At 42.1% G+C, this 25,755-nt stretch overlaps 1 protein-coding gene across 1 annotated transcript in view; it reads left to right on the top strand.

Annotated features, from left to right (window-relative positions):
* The window catches only part of LOC133401451 (membrane-associated guanylate kinase, WW and PDZ domain-containing protein 1), a 75,405-nt gene extending 50,652 nt beyond the window's left edge, over nt 1-24,753 (top strand). The window contains 8 exon segments of the mRNA XM_061674469.1: nt 2,396-2,891; nt 4,209-4,767; nt 5,526-5,589; nt 5,675-6,088; nt 16,482-16,682; nt 19,420-19,643; nt 20,791-20,929; nt 23,373-24,753. Coding sequence (XP_061530453.1) covers nt 2,396-2,891; nt 4,209-4,767; nt 5,526-5,589; nt 5,675-6,088; nt 16,482-16,682; nt 19,420-19,643; nt 20,791-20,929; nt 23,373-24,331 — 3,056 coding nt within the window. The 3' untranslated portion in view covers nt 24,332-24,753.
* Nucleotides 24,754-25,755: the final 1,002 nt, after the last annotated feature.

Raw genomic sequence — 25,755 nt, forward strand, 5'->3', positions numbered from 1 at the left:
TCTTGATCTTCTGCGAAAAAAACGACTTATATTATTGCACCTTAGTTGCAAGTCTTTTGTGTTACATCATCTAATTGCCACATAGTACACTTGTATATATTTTACAGCCCCCTGGTGGCCAAGGTGTGCACACCAGAACGAGTAGCACAACGCTCATTGACTTAACATTATGCACACACTGCTTAATTCTTTAATGATGTCGTTACAGTATGCTTCAATGCAGTTCAATACTATAGAGTGCAATTTTTAAAAACATCACAATTTGTGGGGCGCTGGAAGGGATTAATGACATTTCCATTCATTTCAATGGGGAGAGATGATTTGATTTGAAATACAAGTCTTTGGAGTTGCGTGTGTGCTCACGGAACGTATTCAATTTGTAAGTCAGGACAGCAGTGTGTGATGAAATAATGATCTCGTCTCAGTTTACTCGCAATTTGATTTACGTGGTGTAAAATCTGGCCCTGCTTAGTGGAGTACAAAGCAATTATTCTGTATGAATGGCAATGTACAGCATAATTGTACTTTCTGCAATCTAGTGGAAGAGCATTTAATTGTTCTGTCTGCCACTATACGTTGCTGGCATAGATAGATGAATGTTTTTTTTGTGTGTAAATTAATACAGTGGTACCTTGAGATACGGGTTTAATTATTTCCGTGACCACTAGAGAGCGAGGACATGCCTCGCTCTCTAGTGGGATTCATAACACGCCATTAATCTTTTCATTCCTACCCAAAAACTCAGCTAAAAATTGGGTGATGTTTTTGAGTACTGAAAATAGCACTTTATAATGTAGCACTTTGTAAATGCGTATAGTAATAACATAATTAAGTAGAATGTAAAGAATCAGTTTGTGTGTCATGATTAATTCATTGCAGTCACCGAGGGGCAGTATAATACTGTCATGTAGGCACAAATGAAGAAGAGTTTCACAACTACTGTAAATGACTCAGAAAGCTCCAGTAATATTAGGCATTTTCCACAGGATAAAGAATACATGCCTCTGAGTATTGTTATATTGTATGTCAACATGTGTTCAAATATCACTTGACATTATAACACCAGCACATAGATGCTATTTGTTTGCCCGTCTATGGTGTTTCCTATTAGCATTAAGCTAGCGAGGGCATTCTTGACAAAGTTGTTCGGTTGTTTTTAATACACAATCTGTAATTCTCTCTGTTTTATTTTTAGTTTGGTAGTAAACTTCAACTGGGAGTGGCATTAAATAGCTTTTTTTTTAGTATTGATCACTATTATCCAAACTGCCGCCTTTTTGTGGAGTTGTGTAGAGGTCATACCCTGCAATCAAAGCTTGTATTTCAAATTTATGCTCGTACGTCAAAGTAAAAGTCGGCCATAGGACGGCTCATATCTTGAAAAGTCCGGTCACTCGTATCTCAAGGCGCCAGCTGTAATAATTTTCAAATCATTTCAACGAAATCGGATAATTTCCCGCTGCACACCTGATGATCTCTCACGGCACACTAATACTTAGAAGAAACCTGCCATAACAACAGACTGTGCACTGTAAGGACCTGCAATTCTGTATTGTAAAAACTGCTAAACATTTTGTATCTCCCCTTCTCTGTCCAAACACTTCAGGATTATACTGGAAATTGCTGATCTCCTACAGCAATTGTATATCATAATCGGTCCTTAATCCCCCCTGGATCTGGCTATCATATCATATCATGCGCATATGCAACGGTACGCATGTAGCGCACCGATGTACGTAAACACGTTCGCACAGAAATGTCTGCACAGGCTGCTATCGCCACTGAAGGGAAGAAGAGTGCAGACTGCCTGCAGGGACTGATCGAGTCGATATCTGTTAATAGGCTGCATTTGAGGATTAGTCGCTTGGATTGTCCGCACACACCCACACAGAATACGAAAGGCGCCGACCTATTTAGTAGCGACGCTCTTCAGCACACTTCCGAATGCTAGACAAACAACAGGAGTGCTCTAGTTCAGCAAGAGTCAAGTGTCTAAACAGGTGCGAAGTAAATTGCCTTCTTCTGGAGTCAAGAGAGGAAAATGTAGTAAGATTCTTTATAAGCATAAGAAATTGAGACAATTGCGTCAATGTCAAATCTGCTAACACTGCAATGTATTAATGATAAATTCAAACTATATTTGTCTGCTATTTGCATTTGTGTGATGAGTTTAAACATTAAAGTTAGGAATCTATGCAAAAAAGTAAGAATTTGAGAAGGGGGCAAATAGTTGTTCACGACACTGTGCTTTGTGTGCATGGAAAATGAACAGTATGACGCTTTAAGTGTGGCCTTGAAGGCTCACACAAATGCTCCGCCAAGGAAGAAAATAAAATAAAAGCATCATCTTCTCATCATCAAGTCATTGTTAATGTGTGTCTTTGTGCTTTAACAGCGGACATTCTGGTGTATGTCAATGACATTTGTGTGTTGGGAGTGTCTCACAAGAAGGTGGTGGAGATGCTCAAGTCAATACCCGTGGGCCACAGTGTGGATATAGAAGTCAGAAGAGGATACCCCATGCTATACAACCCCGACGGGTGCCCCAAACAGACCCCCTGTGAGGACCCCATCCTACTTCCCACCACCTCGCAGCCTGAGCCTCTTCACCATTTATCTCGCCGCCCGACGCCCACTCCCCAGATCCATCACTTTAACGGGCTCCACAGCGATTACATGGAGCCCGGCGTGATTCTTGACGCCAATGGAAATGCCACTGCCTTTGCCAGCAGACAGTCCTCATTGAGACGCTCCAGTTTGAGCAACACTGCCTCTCCACCCCTTACACGTCCGCCACGTTCCTTGAGAAGTATAGCCCGACTACAGTCACTTGACCCGACGCTGGCCAGCCAGAGTGACAGTGAAGTTGTCTCTGCTATCGGTTCACACAGGTAAATACACACCCAATAACAGAATCTAGGATACATACAGTGGTGGGGGTAGGAATAGCGAAAATCCACAAATAATAGACACCTCTCTCTAAAAGGAGCTTGTAATTATGTATGGCTGCCACAAAAGGATCATAAAAGCACCAACACCGTCCATCTCAGGTCTTTGAGTGTGAGGTCACAGTCGCCCCTCACCATATCATGGTTCAGTTTTTGCGGTCTCACTGTATTGTGGATTTTCAAATCATATATATCAAATTTTATATTGCAGATTGTTTTTTAGCTGAATTGCAGGATTCCGCTGTGATCATTTTGTTACTATAGACTCACATAGCAATAAGCGTGAGCCAGGAGGAAAGAGTGCTATAAAGACAGAGAATGCCCAAAGTTTGTGATCATTTCACTCTTAAGTAAGACGATAAAATACAATTTGCTCTAATTTAATATAGCCTACCACCGTTAGTTAGAACGAATTGTAATCCCTCCACAGGTCGTCAAGGGTTGACACAGCCGCCGGTGCACTTTCAATTGCTTTGCAGTTTTATTCGGAGGGGGGATAGGGACCGGGCCCGACCACGAATAGTGAAAATTCATGGCTAATTGTTGGCCATTAGAATTACATTGAAAAAAATACGTACAGTATTTATATTTTTTTGCCCCCCGAAATTCTTGAATAAGTGGGGATATACCACCAATAAGTTTTTTTCCACAAAAAACAAGGGTTGGTTCCCCCAAAGAAAAAAAAATTGGCAAAGTAATTTGCGAATACGTGAATCCGCGGGTGCCGAACCGCGAATATGGGATGGTCCACTGTTGGTCCACAATTGGTCAGAAAACAAATGCAAAATAAGCACATTTATACAAGAGCTTTTGCTGAGTAATTCAACATTCAGAATGGTTAACAGGAAAGCTAGTAAGAGCCGGCCAACTCTACACTCTCATTCGCTGACTCCGTCACTCAACAGGCCACGCCCTGCCTTTTAAAGCAACAATAATTCAAAGTCACAGATACTACAGTGTAGAACATGAGCATGGCGAACCCAAGTGGACAAAAAGAATACCTGCACCTCACATGCATATTTTGTATTGGTATTATGCATAAAGCTTTAAAATATATAAAGAATAAAATAAATATATGTTTGCTACTTCACAGATTTTTATGTATCGCTTCGTTTTCTGGAATGTGACCCCGGTGATAAATCGTGAACAGCAAACCGAGAATGGGCGGGGGCTCACTGTAATAATGATTCAACATGGGATTTTATAAGGAATGTAAAAAGAATAATTTCCGAATGACTTTTCTTTCTTCTTCCTCCTCAGGGCATCAATGATTCGTAATCACAACAACAACTCCCTGTCCACACCCCAACATCCTTTACGTTATGGCACATCCACCAAGTCATCGGAGAGCGACCTATCCACTTGCACGCTGCCCATGTCCCGCCTGCCCCTGCCTCAGTCCCCCAAAAGGCCCTCGTCCTCCTCGGGCGGCTCCCGCAGCGCTCACGCCCGCCTCTTCAGACCGCAGCCCTCTCACCTCCAACCTCCTCTGACACCCGAGAGCCCCCATCACCGGAGCTTAAACGGTTTTCACGGCAAATGCAGCCCGACGGCCAGTCCCAGCAAGATGTCGTCTCCTGGCTTACTGGGGGCGGGCGGTGGACTCGGCGGCTTCAGCGGAGGGGAGTTGGTGCCGGTGGCTTTGGCGCAAAGTGAAGCAGACAGAGGCCTGGGTTTCAGCATGATGGCAAGTGGGCCAGGGGGCGGGATGACCGTCGTCAGGAGAGTCTGGGACAGGAAGCAGTGCAACGCTCTACAGCCAGGGGATGCTATTGTCAAAATAAATGGCGCTGACGTCCAGAGTCTTAGCCTTGCTCAGGTAAATGCTTTGCATTTATTGTATGAATGCTGGTGATGAATGCTTTTCATTCCAAAATTTCACGCCATCCAGTGTATTACTTTTTGACATTGTAAAAATTCCCATATTTCCCATAATTCCACATTTTCAACCAAAATTTCCCCATTCATTCCCATTGAGACAGTCAACAAAGAAGTTACACGTTGTTCACATTCCAAATTCAAAAGGAAATCTCTTTCAAATCACATTGGGAACTATTTTCAACATTCCAAATTTTCCATTGATGTTGAACCTGAGCTATGTGATGAGAAGGCATTGCTCACGGTGTGTTTGATAGTTATGTATCGCTAAATAAATTATTACATCGCCACCAAAAGGACTTTTTTAAGTCCTCTTTTTGTTGTTTTATAGTTGGAGGTGTCACGAAAGCAAAAAGTACCGTTAAAGTCACTGTTTGGTTGACATGCTTCTCTTCACATAAAGTTTGTTTTCTCCACTTCGGTGTTTTGGGTGAAACCAACCCATGTTGTACTGCTGATGACTAAAGAGTGGAATCATGTAGAATAAAACTTTTTCTGTTGAGAAATTATTATTTTTTTTTCTTTTGCTATGTTTGGTGCTTAAACCGAACAGTGTTCTGTGGGTCTCATTTGAGATCAGTAAAAATGCTCTCAATTGAATGGCAATATAGGGAACTTTGAAAATGACTGGCAGTGAATGAGTACAGTGTTGAGTACTTTTGCCAGCTCTGCATATTATACAACATATCGTTTTCACAGGTACAAACAATTCTTCAGGAGCACACCAAACAGGGAGAAGTTATCCTGTTGGTGTACAGGGGAGGTAAAAACTTGAAACATTTGCTTTAAAGTCAGTGTTCAGTGAATATTTCTTACTTTTTCCCATCTTTTCATCTCGTCTTCGTCAGGTATCTACCAATCCAACATCTCCCCCGGCAACGTTCGGAGACTACCCCCTCCTCGGCTTTGCCCACCTCCCCCACCTGGTGGCTCGAACAACAGCGCCAATCACACTGATGCCTTATCTGTGCCCCGTACTTCAATCGGCACCCCGCCATCCCCGGCCCAGATACGTTCCTCGCTGATCCAGAGCACCAGCTTCTTGGAGTCAATTCCGGTCACTCTGACCATGGAGCCCAAGGACTGGATCAGTGCAGGCCTTCAGGATGACACCGGCAGAGCCACAGAACCAGCTTCAGGCCTGGAAATGCGAGAAGAAGAGAGGGCCCGACCCCTGAGAGGGTTCGATGTGGAGCTGAGGAGAAAGCCAGGGCAGGGATTCGGCTTTGTCATCGCTTCTCAGGATCTGGAGAACATAAAAGGTAACTTGGTGATAAATGTTTCGAGTGACTTGGTTGCATTTCGAGTGACTTGGTTGCATTTGGATTGGCCTTTGGAACAGACCCACAGAAGCAAAGGCTAATAGTAGTTTTTGGAAGATCGGGGAAACCCAGAGTACCCGGAGAAAACCCACGTGAGCACAGTTCTCAAGGGTACTCCAGCACACATGCAAACTCAACACAAGAAAGCCAAAGCCCACATTCGAACCCCCGACCTCAGAAATGTGAGGCGGATGTACTAACTTCTTGTCCCCCGTGCCATTTCTTATGTGTCTCATAAAGTGGATATGAAAAGCCTACCCACCCGGCGGAAAATGTCAGGAAAAGCCTACTAGAACACCTGAATTTTATTTGGGGTTAATGAGAGTCACTTTAAAAGGTGGCAGGTGTGTTGACTCCTAGTTAACATGAGTTGGAATATGATACAAACAACATATAAATTTGATTACTATTGTCATTGTGGTATGTTGAAAGCCAACTGGAAGGCAAAAACTGTTCAAAATGTACATCAGATCCATGCAGCCCTTGTTTGACTGCAGGTTTATTCAGTTGTTTACACATAATATTTTTTTTCTTTTGAAATAGATCTAGTCCATTTTCCCTTACCTGGGGCTTCTTCCCAATATGTTTGTCCTGTATGTCCATACTTTTGTTGTGCTTGGCTTTGGCGACAAACCTCACAGTTCTGGGTTGGAATCTGGGCCTGGGCTTTTCTGTGGAGTTTGCATGTTCTCACCTTGCTTTTCTCCGTGGCTCCAGCTTCCGCCCACGTCCTGCCTCTCACCCAAAGTCTCACCCAACTGGGATACACTCTCATATAAGCACTAGAAAATGGATGAATGGATGGATGCCTTTGTACTTGTTGCATCTTGGCAAGAACAGTAAAAGATGCCATATTTTACCAAAACGACTTGTAAGTATTTGGTATTGAATATTCGCTCTATGGTGCCTCAGTAAACATGTGAAATATGAATTAAAATGGTCCACGCATTCCTGAGTTCCAGACTTTTTTCTGCCGAGAGGCCAGAAATGAGGTCATTTGAATTTCTCGAGCTTATGTTGCGTCACTATCCAAGATCTCCGCCTACCTCTCTGGTCCAGAGCCAGCGCTGTCAACATAGCAAACAAATGCTCTCGCTAGTGGGTCTTCTACACAGAGACAACCAATCAGAGGAAAGTCAAATATAGACAAAGCGGATACAAAACTGGGTCAAACAGAAGTAGCTGTCAGAGGGGCCTTTTCTGACACTCGTATGACGAACCAAGGTGTTTTTTTTTTTTAATTAAATCGACACTTTTAGACTAAGTCCATGTTAGAGTGTCACTCTATGGAGGACTAAATAGCCAAAATATGTGACCTTTAACGTCCCACAATGGGATAACTTAGGGCCTGATTAACTAAAATCCCAAATATATTGTGTTCCCTCATTCTAGCTTGTGCGTGTGCTGTTGGCAGTAAATTTAAAAGTGGATGAGAGCGCTGTATTTAAAAGAGGGTTTTGCGCTTTTAGATAGCTCGGATGGCTAAAACACCTGTTGTGAATTTTGTCATTTAGTTCCTTGTTAGCGAACAGCAAGTTACATTTATATTCATCAACTGGAATCAAACTGTTGACTACCCCCACCATATGCAGTGGGTACGGAAAGTTTTCAGACCCCTTCAATTTTTCACTCTGTTATATTGCAGCCATTTGTTAAAATCATTTAAGTTCATTTTTCCCTCATTAATCTACACACAGCACCCCATATTGACAGGGAAAAAAACGTAATTGGTGAAATGGATTTTATTTTCCAAATAAAAGAAAAAAACACCTGAAGGACTCCAAAATGGTGAGAAATAAGATTCTCTGGTCTGATGAGTCTAGGATAGAAGTAGTTGGCTTTAATTCTCAGTGGCATGTGTGGAGAAAACTGCTCATCACCTGTCCAATACAGTCCCAACAGTGAAGCATGGTGGTGGCAGCATCATGCTGTGGGGGTGTGTTTTTCAGCTGCAGGGACAGGGAGACTGGTTGCAATTGAAGAAAAGATGAATGTGGCCAACTACAGGGATATCCTGGACGAAAACCTTCTCCAGAGTGCTCAGAACGTCAGACTGGGCCGAAAGTTCACCTTCAAAAAAGACAATGACCCTAAGCACACAGCTAAAATACCGAAGGAGTGGCTTAAGAAGTACTCCGTGACTGTTTTTGAATGGCCCAGAAAGGAGCCCTGACTTAAACCCAATTGAGCATCTCTGGAAAGACTTGAAAATGGCTGCCCACCAACATTCACCATCCAACCTGACAGAACTGGAGAGGATCTGCAAGGCGGAATGGCAGAAGCCCAAATGCAGGTGTGAAAAACATGTTGCGTCATTCCCAAAAAGACTCATGGCTGTATTAGCTCAAAAGGGTGCTTCTACTAAATACTGAGCAAAGGGTCTGAATACTTATGGCTGTGTGATATTTCAGTTTTTCTTTTTCAGAAAGAAGAGTCTAGCCCAGCTTGTCTGTGGAATTCTGGTTTGCAAACCCTCTAATGACAAATTAACCCTGTAGATGGCGGCGTTGTGAGATTGGCACAGTTTTTGAGTACAAGATCAAAGTTAGGGAGTGAATCTAAGATTTTCACATCGATTATAAGGGGGCGCGGGGGGGAATGTCAACACCTTGAAAGTCAGAAAAGTTTAGGGACCTCAATCTCGGAACAGAGTGTGTATATATGTATTGTAGGTAAAAAAAAAAGACTGGTCACTATCCTCCACGAATAGCAGAGATCCACTGTAAATCTATAAATAGATATTTTGCTATCAAAAGCCATTTCTCAGTGCATTTTAGATTCATCCTGAAATTTCAACCCAATATCACAAACCCTTTTTGTGAATAGTGTAATAGTAGTAATGTTTTGCATGCCATCTTTTTTTAGCTTTAGATTCTCTCGCATGAGGTTGCCTGTTAGTGGGCATGGTCCATATTACCACTCATGCAAACGCACTCATGTTAACGCATCTGGCTATGCCTGATAAAGGGATTATCTTTGGATCAATATCTGGAATCTCCTATCGCCCAATGTTTTCAGATTTAAACATCCATGGGCTGGCATACAGAATGACCTTTTTATGATGGTCCGACACCAATGTTTGCGTGCACTACCTCCTGACAAGACAGTTTATGTCCCATGTGGGGGGGATCTCATCCTGCCTTGATTGTTTAAGGCCCATCACTGTGATGTATGGGTCCAGTCTATGTATCCTTTGTCTTCTATTGGCTGCCCTCTGTTCCACTCTGATGCACTTCAATTTACTTTATGGCCCAAGCAAACACACACATTTAGAACATCTTTTCACGGCCAGATTGATGTTGCAAGTGCACCTGTCTCCACATAACCTCCATCTTTATTGTGTGCTCACTCTCCTTCATTACTCTCCTGTCATGTCACAGGAAGAAGTCATCTCTGTCACTCAACATTACCTTCTTTCCTTCAACCCCCTCACCCTCCCTCACAGGCCCTCACTTGCTCGCTCCCTCTACGTCTCCCTCGCCACCCCTTTACTCTGCAGTAAAAATGTCCGGTCTGGTTTTTCAAAAGATTAAAACTCAGCCTGCCTCCCTGCCTCCCACCCTCCTCCTGCTCTCTCCGTCACTGGCTGAATGCTTAAGAGAAATGCTCCGGTGGTACAGAGGGGAACACACACAGAAGGGACAGCTCGTGTTTTAGCTTCAGGTTACATGTGAACATCGGCGTCTTGAAGAACAACATGACGAGGAACTGATTTTTTTTTTTTTTACATTCACTCTTCCAAGAGTCATGCTGGAGAGACTACAATCCGCTTTGAGAACTGTGAAGGAGTCCAAACGTAATGATTTGCTTCATTTGCTTCTTTTATTTATTTTTTTTACTAAACAGGTTGAGTAGGTGCTGGTTTGCTGCATTGTTTTCTCCTTTTATTCCATTTTGTGTATCAGCTGGAAGATTTGATTTGTGTGTTGCACTGAGTCTGAAGTTTGCTCAGCCAGACGTGTTGACTGTTTGCCATGTGTAAGTTGGATCAACATGCTCACATGGCCGTGACTAACTGCATCTAAAATAAGCTGCGTTAAATGTTATTTCACTTTACTCTGGTGGATTTTCGCAAGGAGAAGAAAGAGTTGGTTACATACAGTTAAAAAGTTGAGAGACCACTACAAAACGTTACTATATTTATATGTATATGTTTGAGTAAAATACAAATATTGTCATTTAGACCATCTATTTGCAGAAAATGAAAAATGGTCAAAATACCACAGGAGGTCCAGTGTTCTTTTGGTTTGTTAATTTTTTTCCAGAGATTCAAATGTCCTTAAGTATAATGTGATGTAATGCAGGCTTTCAGTAATGGAGTGGGCACTCAGGGCTGTAAAAAAATAAATAAATAATGCATTTACCAGATACAACAGATGCTAGTTGCTCAGGCTCAACAGCCATTTGTCATCCCAGACGTGTGCTAGCGATAAGCAGGCTTCAGGAGCTGATCTGGTCCTATAGCAGCTTTTTCATGAAGGTGGAGGAGGGTGTTGGTGGTGGTGGTCAGTAGTAGTTCTCAGTGCGGCACATTGTCACCGTGCTGGCGGCTTGGCATGCTGCGCTGGGATTACTCTGGACAGGCCAACGTGGAACGCCAGAGGGAAAGACAATTTGATAGGAAGCGGCCCATTTGGATGCAGCTGTGCGGTTGTGTGTGCGTGTGTGTGTGTGTGCGTGTGCGTGCTGATGTGTGTGTGTATGGGTGTGTTTGGCTCAGCACATCTGTCTCAGTGTGTTGAGTGAGTCACTCTGTGTGCACGTGTGCAAGGCTCGTGCATGGGTTAGGAATGCGTTACTTGGCAGAGGTTGATGTTCCACTGTTGTATTATATGCGATAAGAAGACTATTTGCAAAGCTGCCCTGGCATCCGCTTTGACCTGATTGCCATTTCTGCCCAGGCCACACAGATTATAGGCACAGAATGAACATGTGTCTCATGGCCTCTGAATTAAGAAAAACACTGAGACAAGTGCAAACTTATCGGTTTCTCAGATTTAGCTATTTGTAGGTACAGTACTGTAGATGTTTGAGGAAAATGAACATTCAGGCATGTGCACGGACATTTTTGGGGGCAGGTGCTCATGCCAAAATAAGGGCACCCATCGCCATAATTATTCATACAATTAAAGAAAAACAGTACTGCAATATGTTTCTAACTTATGTATTAATTTCTGTTAACCCGATCAACACAGTCAATAATACAACTATTAACAAAGGAGGTGAACATGGCAGGTTTTTGGAAGATGAAGGAGAGGGACTGGGGCAAGTAGAAGTAGTATCAGTTGCAATGAAATAATCATGATGCACAAACGGTTTAATTCTTTACGTTCTACAATCCCAATTCCAATGAAGTTGGGATGTTGTGTTAAACAGAAATAAAAACAGAATACAATGATTTGCAAATCATGTTCAACCTATATTTAATTGAATGAATTACAAAGACAAGATATTTAGTGTTCAAACTGATCAACTTGATTGTATTTAGCAAATAATCATTAACTTAGAATTTGATGGCTACAACACATTCCAACAAAGCTGGGACAGGGTCATGTTGACCACTGTGTTACATCACCTTTTCTTTTAACAACTTTCAGTGAACATTTTGGAACTTAGGACACTAATTGCTGAAGCTTTGTAGGTGGAATTCTTTCCCATTCTTGCTTGATGTACAGCTTCAGCTGTTCAACAGTCCGGGGTCTCCTTTGTCGTATTTTACGCTTCATAATGCGCCACATATCTTCAATGGGAGACAGGTCTGGACTGCAGGCAAGCCAGTCTAGTACCCACACTCTTTTACTCCGAAGCCACGCTGTTGTAACACGTGCAGAATGTGGCTTAACATTGTCTTACTGAAATAAGCAGGGGCGTCCATGAAAAAGACATTGCTTGGATGGCAGGACATGTTTCTCCAAAACCTGTATGTACCGTTCAGCATTAATGGTGCCTTCACAGATGTGTAAGTTACCCATGCCATTGGCACTAACACAGCCCCATACCATCACAGATGCTGGCTTTTGAACTTTGTGTCCATAACAGTCCGGATGGTTCTTTTCCTCTTTGGCCCGGAGGACATGACACAATTTCCAAAAACAAATAGAAATGTGGACTTGTCGGACCACAGAACACTTTTCCACTTTGCATCAGTACATCTTAGATGAGCTCGGGCCCAGAGAACCCGGCGGCGTTTCTGAGTGTTGTTGATAAATGGCTTTTGCTTTGCATAGTAGAGTTTCAAGTTGCACTTACGGATGTAGCGCGGAATTGTATTTACTGACATTGGTTTTCTGAAGTGTTCCTGAGCCCGTGTGGTGATATCCTTTACACATTGATGTCGGTTTTTGATGCAGTGCCGCCTGAGGGATCGAAGGTCACGGGCATTCAATGTTGGTTTTCAGCCTCGCCGCTTACATGCAGTGATTTCTCCAGATTTTCTGAACATTTTGATGATAATATGGACCGTAGATGATGAAATCGCTAAATTCCTTGCAATTGTACATTGAGGAACATTGTCCTTAAACTGTTCAACAATTTTCTCATGGACTTGTTCACAAAGAGGTTAACCACGCCCCATCTTTGCTTATGATTGACTGAGTAATTCAGGGAAGCTCCTTTTATACCCAATCATGGCACCCACCTGTTCCCAATTAGCCTGTTCACCTGTGGGATGTACCAAACAGGTGTTTGATGAGCATTCCTCAACTTTCTTCGTCTTTTTTTGCCACCCGTCCCAGCTTTTTTTAGAACGTGTTGCAGCAGTAAAATTCCAAGTTAATGATTATTTTCTAAAAACAATACAGTTTATCAGTTTGAACATTACATCTCTTGTCTTTGTAGTGTATTCAATTAAATCTAGGTTGAACATGATTTGCAAATCATTGGAATTGGGGTTGTATTTAATTCTGTTATTACTATATGTTTTTATAAATAATAATATTATTGGGTGCTCTTTTTCTTTTCTTTTTTGGATGGGGGGCTGGAATGGATTAACAGCACTTCCATTCATTTCAATGAGGAACAGTGATTTGAGATACAATAATTTTTGTCCCGGAACAAATCAAACCGAAAATTACATTACACCACTATACGAAAATCGTCAGTGAGAGTGTTTATTTGCAGAAAATGAAAAATGGTCAAAATACTCAAAATTGTCCATGTTTTTTTTTTTGGGGTCTCATTTTTTCAGAGCCATAAAACCTGGATAACAAAAGTGAAGGAGACTTAGATTTGTGAAGAAGCCTTTAAACTAGCTATTTTTATCCATTGTGTGAGGAAAGCTTTGTGCCTCATCTGAATGAATAGTTTATGCTGCTGTATAGGTTAGACAGGGACACTGCTGGTAAGCGCTGAGAGGTGCCAGTTGTTGCCAGCAGGAGTGTTGTAGAGAAGTACACATATAACCAAAACTTGAAATGATGATTCAGAACAAGTTCAAGCAGCTCGAATAAATGACCAAAAATGGAAACGCAAAGTGCTGAACGTTGTCATATTTCAGCATTAACTACTCATGTCCATACAGGTTTTTTTTGTTTTTTTTATGTTTTAGAACTTAAAACAGTAGTGCCTTGATATACTAGTTTAAATTGTTCCTTGACCACGCTAGTATCTTATAACACTTGCATCTCAAATCACCTTTCCCCACTGAATTGAATGGAAACGGCAATAATCCGTTCCAGACTCTACCTCGAAAAAAAAGAAAACAAATGTAAATCTTTCAATAAGAAAAATATCACTTTACAATATTAACTTTACAAAGCACTTAGTAATAACATTTAAAAAGAATGAAAACAATTAAACAGTTTGTGTGTCATAATTCATTAATTGCAACTCCTTCTGGTGAATGTAACTTGGCCACCGGGAAGGCAATATAATACAGTCATGAGGACAGAAACTAAGATGAGTTTCACAACTACTGGAAGTGACTCAGTAATACTATCACACTGGTGTCGGGTGGAATCCGCAAACTTCGAAAAAAAACATTATTCAGGAGACAAAAGAAAACAGCATGTTTGTTGAACCATTCATGTTGCATAGTCAAAGAGCGCAAACCATTTTCAAGACTTTAGATTGGTCAATCATTTGTAAAAATAACACACACACACGTGGAGACTGACCAACAGTATAGATTTGTGAAAGAATATGAAATTTGCCGAACTTTGACATAGGAGGTTTCGGCCCGATGTCTGCATACGTTGATGCATCATTTGTGTTCAAACAGCCGTAGCTTAAGGGTTAGGACATTGCAACTATCGATGTTATTCGTCAATAGCGTTTTGCAACGCGTTAGCGTGAAGCTAGCAGAAGGCAAAATTGTGTGTTTGTTTTAAATGCACAAAGTGTAAGTGTCTTTGTTTTTCTGTTTACTTTGACAGTGAACTTCAACTGGGAGTGGCATTTAACAGCTTGAAGCTTCTTTTTTTGAAGAATTGTTCACGAGCTGCCAAAGAATCTCACACAAAGGAAAATACATTTGGTGGGCGCTGCAGGTCGGAGAATCCCTCCAGATTGGCGCATGAAAATAAGCATCACGCTTAAAGAGAAGAGCAAACATCACAATTCTGGTTCTGACACATTTGGGATAGCAAAATATCACATGAAAGTTTGTGTCCTACGATAGTTTGTGCCCAAGAAATAAGGCAGTGCAGATGATGAGGAGATGGCTTGGCAGATGCTCTGAAAGACAAGATGTGTTTCAGGGAGACAGTGGTGGAGGTGTAAAGAAAGACAACTCATTTATATTGTAAACCTGCCCTGAAACCATTCACAGATGACTTGCACTGTTAAATCAACTGTTTTTTTAGTAGAGCAGATAATTGCAAATACTGGATATAAAAATGACTCAAATAGTGATACAAGCATAAAATCTGGCACATGGACTCTTCAAATCACACTCTTAAAAAAAAAAAGAAGAAAATACCACTGGCCATGCAAAATTCCAAGGTGGCAAATGCATTTCATTTTTTCTTTATAACTCCAAATTCATTGATTTTAAGCTCCATAAAAGTAGTAAAGCTGGGTATTGTGCATATTTTGGTACCAAGTACCAATTTTTCTATTGTGGTTCTTGAGCATACTGTATACTGTAGGTAGTTTAACAAACTCTGGGGAGCAAACAAATGGGTTTATGAACCATAACTTCAAAAATTGTTGATTTCTTTATTTATAAATGTATAAAAGTCAAATATAAATATGGCTATTGCGGACAGTTTGATGGCAAAAGCATGGCTGTAGCTATTATAGTCCTTGAGATACAGCAGAAAGGTAATTTTACAGACTCAGGAAGACTAAGAATGGGATTATGAGCCTTAACTTGACAGTTCTTTAGATACAGCATGTACATACTGTACCTATTTTTGAAAAGAATGAGATTTCTGAAGAGTATTTACCAAAATTCCAGCTTGTCTCGCCATTTGAAGAATTTGCGCTCCTATTTAAAATGAGACTCAAAAAGAGTACAAATGTGAGCGCCCCACAGAAAGGCTAGAGCCCAGATTCAAACCCCCAACCTCAGAACGGTGAGGCCAATGTGCTAACCACTCAGCTGCCGAAAAGGCTAACGTAAAAAATTCAAATGTTAGTTTTGATTTGATTTGATTTGATTGACTTATTTATTTTTTAACTGAAAGCGTTTGCACATGTTGACAAAATATCCATCCATCCATTTCCAACACCGCTTTACCCTGGTTAGGGTCACGGGGCACTGGAGCCTATTCCAGCTGACTTCGGGCGAAAGGCAAACCACACCCTGAACTGGTCACCAGTCAGTCACAAGGCGCATATAGACACGGACAACCATTCGCACTCACATTCATACCATCATTGAGTGGGAACTGAACCCACGCTGCCTGCACCAAAGTCAGGCAAGTGTACCACTACACCATCAGTGACTCAAAATTCTCTTCGTCTATTTTTGTCACCTTATTTCAGGTACCTTTGTTTAGTTACTATAAGTACAGTGATGCCTTGAGATGCGATTGCCTTGACATAGGAGTTTTTGAGCAAGTTTTGAGCTGTCGCTTGGCTGTATTTTTAATTATTTTTTTTTTGCCTTTAGGTAGATTTTGGGGTGGTTTGAAGGGTGCTGGAACGGATGAAAAGCATTTCCATTGATTGATTTGAGATAGGAATGTTTTGAGATACAAGCATGGTCACGGAACGAATTAAACTCGTATCTAATGCAGTGAGTTTATAGTAGGTGTGTAAATATTCAATAATGATTATTATTGGCAGAAATATGGGGCCCTTACAATCTTGGAGGCTTGGGCCATTTCTGCCAAGGCTTATAATCTCAAGGAACAAAACATGAAAACTAATTTATTTATTTCCTCTACAGCTGCATCTCTTCTGCCGCACCGCTTTGTGACAGTGCGCCGAGGCAGCCCGGCCGCCAAGAGCGGTCAGGTCCGGCCCGGAGATCGATTGGAGGCCGTGGAAGGACGCTCAGTGGTGACTCTGCCTCACCACGAGCTCGCGCAGATCCTTCGCCGTGCAGGAAACACTCTACGCCTCACCATTGTCCCCCGGCCCAGCACCTGTAAGCTAAACGCCCCACTCATCACATGATACCTTTTTACTAATACAGTTCTTCCCAACCTTTATTGATTCAAAACACATATTTTACATTAGAAAACAACAAATGACTGACTTACAAGTTTTGGGAGAATTGTTTTTATTTTATTTTTTGTTTTGATTTGCAGGCAAAAACCTTAAGATACGAGTGCTGTATGGTGCAGTGAACTCAACTCACTTCACAACAAGTTGCAGTTTGGCAGATAATATAAGTGAGCAATTGTTCAAAAAAGAGGCTATGAGCTGTTTATTGCCACACCCAATTGACATCTACTCTCAAGCTAAACATAAAACATGAGAATTACACTTTTTGTATTGAATACAACCAAACAACTTTGCCTTAGGATTGCCCCTGCTCGCTTATTGCGAACACATAATTAGCAATGCCATAGACTAGCTAACGAATAGCATCGGTGTTGCGATGTTATAACTCTTTCAACGACAGATATTTGAAAACAAACAACACAAAAATGAAAAACAATACTCACAGGCATATGTGACCCTCCAGCACGAAACTGATTGGAAGTCGCACGGCTGTGTTTTGAGCTACAGTCCATAAAGCCTTCACTACGTGAAAAAGATACATTTTCAGATGTGATTCAAACACCTGAAAAATAAGTAAAGATTACTTCCCATTTGGGACTGATGTGAAATTCTGACCTTAATGTTTTATTGAGAGGGTACAGCGAAATCTCCATAAGTAAAGTCAAGACAACAACGAGAAATCAACGACACTAATCGGCTGATGCCGCACGTAAAACAAGGAAAACCACATCTTGTCTGGTATCAACAGAAAGCTTGGGATTCTTTGCAGCCTTGGATTTAATTAAAATGCACATGATGACACGTAGGAGCTAACGAGCCCGTAATAGAGTCGCTGGAGGTGGGAACAAAACACCCTTGTTGCTAGGCCAACGCTGAAAAGCCGCTTCCAATTCTGAAATGGACACATATTCACCAAATTTTACCCAATTGCCACAATCTATACATCGTTGGAAAGTATTTTTAATGCTTTTTCAGAAAATGCATGTAGCGCAAAACACAGCCGTGCAGCATCTTCTTTTTTTATTTTTTTATTTATTTATTTATTTTTAACCTGTCCTGTTCTGCTGCATGGCCATTTTAGAAAGGTGGATCTGTGGATCCTTTTGTGCTGGAACTGTTTTGCTGAGCCCCTGCTCATTTTTTTTCCTTTTTTCCCCCCCGATACTTATTGAAAATTCAGGCAGACAGAAAAGGGTTTTAGGGGACAGGCAGAGGGACAGAACGGACAAGGAGAATAGGGGTGCGAACCACAGCAGAACAATGGTTAGATCGTCTAGTTATTTGACCACAAATAACGTTACAAAAGTCAAATCGTGTTCTTATTTGTGGACGGGGGGCACACCCAATGAGGACATGCAACAACTAACCATTAGGACAAAATGAGAGGGGACAGAAAAATGACAGGACAGGACAGGATGTGGGAAATGGAGAAGGCAGTGCTACTGATGAGTGGCGAGGTGGGATGCTTTTATAGTGTCTAAACACCTGTAAGAACCTCCATCCATCCATCCAGTTTCTGAGCCGCTTCTCCTCACTAGGGTCACGGGTGTGCCGGAGCCTATCCCAGCTGTCATCGGGCAGGAGGCGGGGTTATTAGCGGTCCCAGCACAACAATTAAAGTCTATAGCGTGTCTATGGAGCTTATTAGTGCATGAACACCATATCACATGCTTTTTAGTCAACTGGTGTACGGAGTAGCTGAGTCGCCACATTGAGGAAGGGTGGTCCCAACTCCCTTTATCCACAAGGGGGGGGGGGGCAAGATCAGTTTGCTGCTGGAGGGTCACATATATTCTTTATTCTCTGCCTGTAAGAAGCAGCACAATGTACAATGAGGTGAAGCAAAACATATGGCAAAAATTATGTTTCTTTACATTCTATTTAATTATATCATTACTGTGTGTTTGTAAAATACAGTTAAATATTATCAAGTGCTACTTTTCTTATCAAAAAACACATGACAAATGTTTTCTTTTTGTGGCACTTGGAAGGGATTAATGGCATTACCGTTCATTGTGAAAAGATGAGTTGTGATACAAGTGTTTTGAGTTACGAGCATGGCCACGGAATGAATGAAACCCGTACCTCAAGGCACCACTGTATATTTTATTATTTATTTGATTTTATATATCTTTGGATAAATGAAGAGATCACTGCAAAATGAACAGTTTCTCTGATTTAGCTATTTATGGGTATATGTCTGAGTCAAAAGAAAATGTTTGTTTAATTCTATTATGATAACGACTGAACTCAAAACATATATAGTCATTTAGAGCATTTATTTGCAGAAAATGGTCAAAATACTAAAAAGCTCCAGTGTTTTTTGGGTATCTTAATTTTTTTCATAGCTTTATACTGAAATAATGATGATCTTTACCCATACATATTACACAATCAGTGTGAAATGTTGGCCTATTTAGTTAAAAACGTTGCTATTATTCTCAAGAGGTGGGTGGAAAGACAGGTTAATTTTCCCTTCTGCCATCTATTGAAAGAACATTGAAATGTTCTGCCAGTCACTACACATCGCAGTTATATATTATTTGTTGTAACTAACGAATAATTTCCAGAGCAATGGAAGTGAAATCAAATTTCCCACGGCATACAAATGTGGTTGGGTGTCATTGCTCTGATGTCAGCGGTGTCATCTCCTCCAGACTCGACAAGCCTTTCAGAACCCACTGAGCATGACCTCGGGAACAGAAGCAGAAAGGGTCAGAGGTCGCGTCCCAAACGTGATTCCAGGTATTACAGTGTCAACTTGGAACGGGGCCCGTCAGGATTCGGCTTCAGCCTCCGAGGGGGCAGTGAGTACAACATGAGCCTCTACGTCCTGGGGCTGATGGAGGGAGGGCCCGCTTCACGCAGCCAGAAAATACAGGTGACCACTCGGTGCGGTCGGATTCAGTCTCTAGACCGCTACTGCTCAAACGTCATTGTAAGAAATCATGAACATTAGTGTCTTCCTATAAATGAAAATAATTCATTATTAATAATAACATAAAATCAGAGGTCATTTAAAAAATGTTATTTCAGAAGTGTGTATTAAACTGGTATCCCTTCACATGAATCGGTACACAAGACGTAGCTCTCAGTTTAAAAAAGGTTGGTGACCCCTGTTCCGGTGGGTCACAGAAGAATCACTGCCTAAGTGCACTTCAAGCATATTTCACTTTAAGTTCAATACATTTGCAGTTAATCTTTTACAAGTGATTGTTTTTGAACATTTTGAACGGCTCTCTTTCCATGACTGGCGTAAATCCAGCACGGCGCGTGGCATAACTCTGCGCGGAATTTAAAATCCGTGGTGCTCTGGGCGCGATCACAGCCATCACCAGTCCTGTCCAATCTAAGTGGCTCCTCTCATTCCCTTGAAATGACTGGAAGTCTTTGACATGGCGGAAAAAGAAACTGATTTGCTCCATGAGTCCATGAGGTCGACCCACGCAAAGTACGTTTATACGGAATTGCAAGCAGACCTCCACGGGCTGATGATCTCTGTGCCGGTTGCATGTCAAAGGACACGCTCTCGTTGTGCCAGATGCCCAGTGAACCTTCCGCTTGCACGAAAATCAAGATACACCGGTTTTTACACTCTCCCATAGATGTGCCGTCTACAAAAATAGAGCCCTTAGTGTTATGAGAGAATACGCTATCGGTCCTCAAAGCAGACAACCACATCAGAGCAAAAAACACAAGGTTTTATTAAAACAACCGAGCATGGCAGCGTGAGCAACAAAAATAAAGCACTAACAAAAAACAACATTGACAAAAATGTTGATGTGGATAAACGGAAGTATACAGAAGTAAACAACAGTATCTAGACAATGCAACAACAGGAGCAGACAAGACAAACAAGAAATACAATAAATGATTCTCTACTATGCGTACATGTACAAGTATGATAAATACAAGGAAAGGTTTTTATTTTAAAAAAATGCAAGATAGGTTCATTGAAGAATTCAAATTGCCCATGTGAATGCGAGCGTCAATAGTTGTATGTTCAGATTGTTTTCATTGCTGTGTAGGTGAGTGACCAGCTCGTGGAGATCAATGGCGACAGCACGGCGGGGATGACCCACAGTCAGGCGGTGGAGCAGATCCGCAGAGGAGGCCACCGCATCCACCTGGTCCTCAAGAGAGGAAACGGATATGTGCCAGACTATGGTGAGAACGACGGTGCATTCCAGTGGAAATGTCTTGCATGAGATTAGCAAGGAATGTGAAACCAAAACAGTGGTCCTTGTTCTATGAATGCTTACTAGAATACCGTCTAACTCTTGTCTTTTGGGTACACTTTCCTTCCTGTGACTCATCCGCACACTTTCTTGGTTTTATGTGTTTGCTTCTTCTTTCTTCTTTCTCCTGTCTTTCCTCCTTATTCCACCCATTCTCTTTCTCTCAGTGGAGCTCTCCAGTTTGTCTCTTTGTATGACCAACTCCAAATTAGGCGAGCCCTGCTTCTATGTGATTGGACGGACAGAGAATACGCGGTTGGTAATGGTTCCTGTTAGTTCTCCCATTTTCTGTCTCTCTACATTCCTGCGCTCAGTTGCCACTGTGTCCTCAAATACAGTTGTGTTCAGAATAATAACAGTGTGTTTAAAAACATGTGAGTACAGCTCCTTAGAATTTCCGGAGACACAAATGCACTGCACATTCTATTCTGAATACAAAAGATCTATCAAATGTCAAAACATGCTTGAAATTTTTGCTGTCCCGTGAATCGCTGAACTAATATTTAGTTGAATAAGAATCAATTTTGAGAACTATCTTTCACGTCTATGTCGTGTGGAGTCCACCGACTTGTGGCACCTGTAAACTGATATTCCAGCGCAGGACCATTGTGTAATATTCCGCAATCCGTACATGCACAACATACTTCCGCATTCGACAAAACGGGTCTAAGCACTTCCTCCCGGTTCGAGTCCATCCAAAACCCCACGTAAAGGCAAGATGTTGGCAAGAAGCCCCTTGAAAGTCCCATTGTTGAACAAAACAACATTTGCTGCATGAACATGTTAGAATTTGCTGGCCTTAAGCGAAATCTCCTCGTCCAATCGTATTGGGCTGTTCACAGATGCCAAACGTTGGTCAGCTCCATAGTGCTAATGGAACAAAATATTAATCCAGTGATTCGTGGGAAAGCAAAACCTTTGCGCATACTTCAGTTGATACAGTAAATGTTTTGAGTTTGTAGAGAACAATGCAGACCACCAGTTTTGACCTGCTGACCTCTGGCAGGTGCTACCGGTCCATCAGAACCAGAATGAACAAACTCAACAATAGCTTCTCCCCACAAGATATCACCGCACTGAACACTTATTCCATATTCCTGCTACTTTTTGACTGTAAAATATTCCTGACTCCACTGCTGCTTGTGCATATAAACATTATTCCACTGTTTATTTCTCCTCTCTGCGCTGCATATTTTAGTCTTAGTGTAGTTTTTAATATTTGAATTGTTTCCTACATTTAGTCTTATCTGTACCGTACAATGACAATAAAGGCTTTCTATTTTTCTATTTTCTGAATACAACTGTATACACTGGCAATCAGCTTACACTTGTTCTTCATGTCTAAACTGTGGAGTAATGGCTTGCACATCTCACATTTCTCTTCAACTTTACCTCAACACCGAATAATACTGTACGGTGGTACCTCCACTTACGAGCGACCCAACTTGTGAGGTTTTCAATATACGAGCTGTCGTTCGGCCAATGATTTGATTTTGTTTTTTGTCTTGTCGTGAACACAAATTTGAGTTGCGAGCCCTAGGTGGCTGCAGCGAACTTCACAACAAGTAGCACTTTAGCAGATAGTGAAGTAAAGTCAGGGAAAGTAAAAGAGGCTTCGAGCTGTTTCTTGCCACTCGCGGTTGAAGTTGATGTAAAACTAAACATAAAACAAAAAGAATTACACGTTGCGTATCTATCATGACCACATATCATTGTCTGATGAAAGTCCACTAGCTTAATGCTACCACAAAATGCAATGGGCCAACAAAACTAACATCAATATTGCGGTAATTATATCCCTTTAAGCAGCGGATATTTGAAGACAAACAGTGAAGCAGCATTTGTAGACAGAAAATATAACGATACTCACAGTCTTAATATTTTGCGAAGAAACGACTAATGTTACGAAAGGTAACTGAGGAGTTGTGACCGTCTTCTTTGTGAAGAAGTACCAAAAGGAGCTGTACAATGAATGCATGAAATCATGATGCACAAACAGTTGAATTCTTAACATTCTATTTAATCATGTTATTACTGTCCATTTTTGTAAAGTACATTGCTGTCGAATGCTATTTTTCTGATTAAACATTTTCTGGGGGTGTTGACGTTTTATGGGGGACTGGAACTTATTGGGGGCACTTCAATTCATTTCAATGGGGAAAGACAATTTGAGATGCGAACATTTTGAATGTGGTCACACAGCTCATTAAACTTGTAAGTCAAGGCACCACTGTACTTTGAGGAGATACATAGCAGAGTTGCATACAGATCTCAAGCATGACAAAACACACTTTCATACACACTTTTCAAACATGTATGTTTCCCTCTCAACCCTTTCCTCCCCCCGTATTCCCCATCCATTATCTGTCCAGGCCATGAGCACAGAATCACCTCCCCCTCCCGCCTGCGTCACCCCAAGGAGCAGGGTATGGCTGCAGTAGACACCAGAAGGGAGAGGGGGCACCGCTCCAAGCAGAAGAGGAGAAGCAGGTCTTTGGACAGGCGGGACAAAGGGACAGGAAGGAGGCGAAGGCAGGGATCCGGAGGTCGCTCGGCATTGCGTAGCCCCAAATCTGAGCCCGAGAAAGGAGAGAGCTCTCGGAAAAGAGCGTCTCGGAGTTTACCCAGAGAAGCCCCGCCGACCGATGACAGCCATGCAGGGAGGGTGAGGAGAGGGGAGAGAGGGAGGAGCAGAGAGAGAAAAGAGGAGAAGGTGGAAGTAGCTCCTGTTGAGGAGAGGCCGGAGGAAAAGGCCCAAGAGGTAAAGGAAGAGCTAGAGAGAGGAGAAAGCAAAGAGGAAGCTGTGCTGCCGATTCCGAGTCCTTACAAAAGGCTTCCCTGGCCCAAAGAGGAGCGCGAGGAGGAGCCAGATGAGAAGTGGGAAGTGGCAACAGGCTACCGTCAGATGAAGTGGCTCCAGGGCTTGCTGGACGATGATGATGATGATGATGATGATGATGATGATGACGACCAGTGTGAAGAAAGGCTCCAAGGGTTTGAGGAAGATCAGAGTGGAGGTGATGCACAAGAGGCACCAACATCTAGTGACGCCGTGACGTTTTCCGTCCCTCAAAGGAAGCCTTTCTCCTTCCTCGCTTCCGCGCTTTCTGTAAATCAGCTGAGGGAGGATGAGTCAGACTCCGGAGGCAGCCAATCAGACGGCAGCGTGTCTGCCGCCAGCATCTCCGGCCTTTCTGCGGAAGCGGCCAGGCGCGGGGCCGTGGCGCTGCCGGGCCTTTGGCTCACTCCCAGCCGGCAGAGAGTGGCTCAGGACGTTGTGGAGAACGGGCTGTCTTTGGGGCGGAACGGGCCAGGAAGCAGAGAGGAGTAAGGATGCCTCTTGACTGCAACAGGAAGTTATATGTAACAGAATAATCCAGAACAATATTCCCAGTGGTTCCCAACTATTGCTGAGCCAAGGCAAAACACTGCTGACAAAAAAGGTTGTATTGGGCTTTCGGGGGAAATTTCTGGATGAACCTAAAATGCACTATAACCTATACAGGTGAACATAATTTGACGTTCTCAAAACTTACACACGTCCAAAAGTTCAATGTCATAACATCATAATTTTGAATCGCCTCAAAAACCAGTGGCCGCATCATCGGACCATCAGCCGTCCATGAAAACTAGCTGCCCAACCCCGCACGTTGTGCAACAGTCCAGTCGGGTACAAACGTATCATTCGGTGTGCAGCGGCCTTAACATGGAGATGAATTGTTGAAGAAAAAAAAAACTGACCCAAAAAAAACAGGTTTTTGATCTATAAGTCCATTCGTGGACCCAACATTGTACTGAAAAACATTGAACAGATGTACATACACGTACATGTGCATTCAAAACATTAGAAGGTCAAATAAAGTTGACCTGTAAAGATTATACTGCACTTAAGGTAACGTTTTGTGAGTACTGTTGTGTGTTTTACATTAGAAAAAGCTCACAGCACATAACCAAACAAAAATGTCACAAAAGGTATGAAGTAATGATGATTTGGTCTCAATTTATTCCTGAATTTACTCATTCAAATGTGTAATCTGGATTTGTTTAGCTAAAAAGAAAACTGATCAAACTCGCAGGAATTGAAGAAAGACACACACGGATGTCTTCTTCAACAACTCTAAGTCCTTGTCTTTTTTTAGTTTTTCTTAGTTGGCAGCCACATTTGAAGGAAGGTAAAATGATCATTTTCGGACCCATTAAGTGAAATTGTATCATTTCCCGCGGTTCACTTGATGGCACTAACGTGCTGCGGAACAGCGGTTGGGAATCATTGCTGTATTCTGCTTGTAAGTCCAATTGTTTCACTGTCTTATTTGCACAAGATGAATTTATCATTTCAAAGATGCAATGAGACACATCTATGGGGTAATGCAATTCTCAGGTTGTGAGATAGTGCCCTTGGCTCGTTTGACAGATCGTCATCCTCCCGTGTCGAATTAGTCCTCTCCCTGTTTCCTCGTCTGATCTGACACTGGAGTCGGAGGTCATTGTCCCCCCCCAAAATGAGAAAAAGACCAACACGGAGATTGTGGATTGGACAAATTGAAATTGCTGCTTTACCGGAAGCTGGATTTCCTTCCCAAAGTTTGAGGTTGCATTCTTTGTGCCTTTTTACAGCTGAGTGTTGGCTGATATTTCAAGTTGTACAGTCAAGGCCCATTACAGGTACTTTCATGTTTTTTCTGGGTCAATATGGCCCTCATTCCGTCGTACTCCTGTCTTAACATTTGTTCCAGGGTAATAACAATAACAGTA

This window comes from Phycodurus eques, chromosome 1 (assembly GCF_024500275.1).
Source record: "Phycodurus eques isolate BA_2022a chromosome 1, UOR_Pequ_1.1, whole genome shotgun sequence".
NCBI classification, from domain to species: domain Eukaryota; kingdom Metazoa; phylum Chordata; class Actinopteri; order Syngnathiformes; family Syngnathidae; genus Phycodurus; species Phycodurus eques.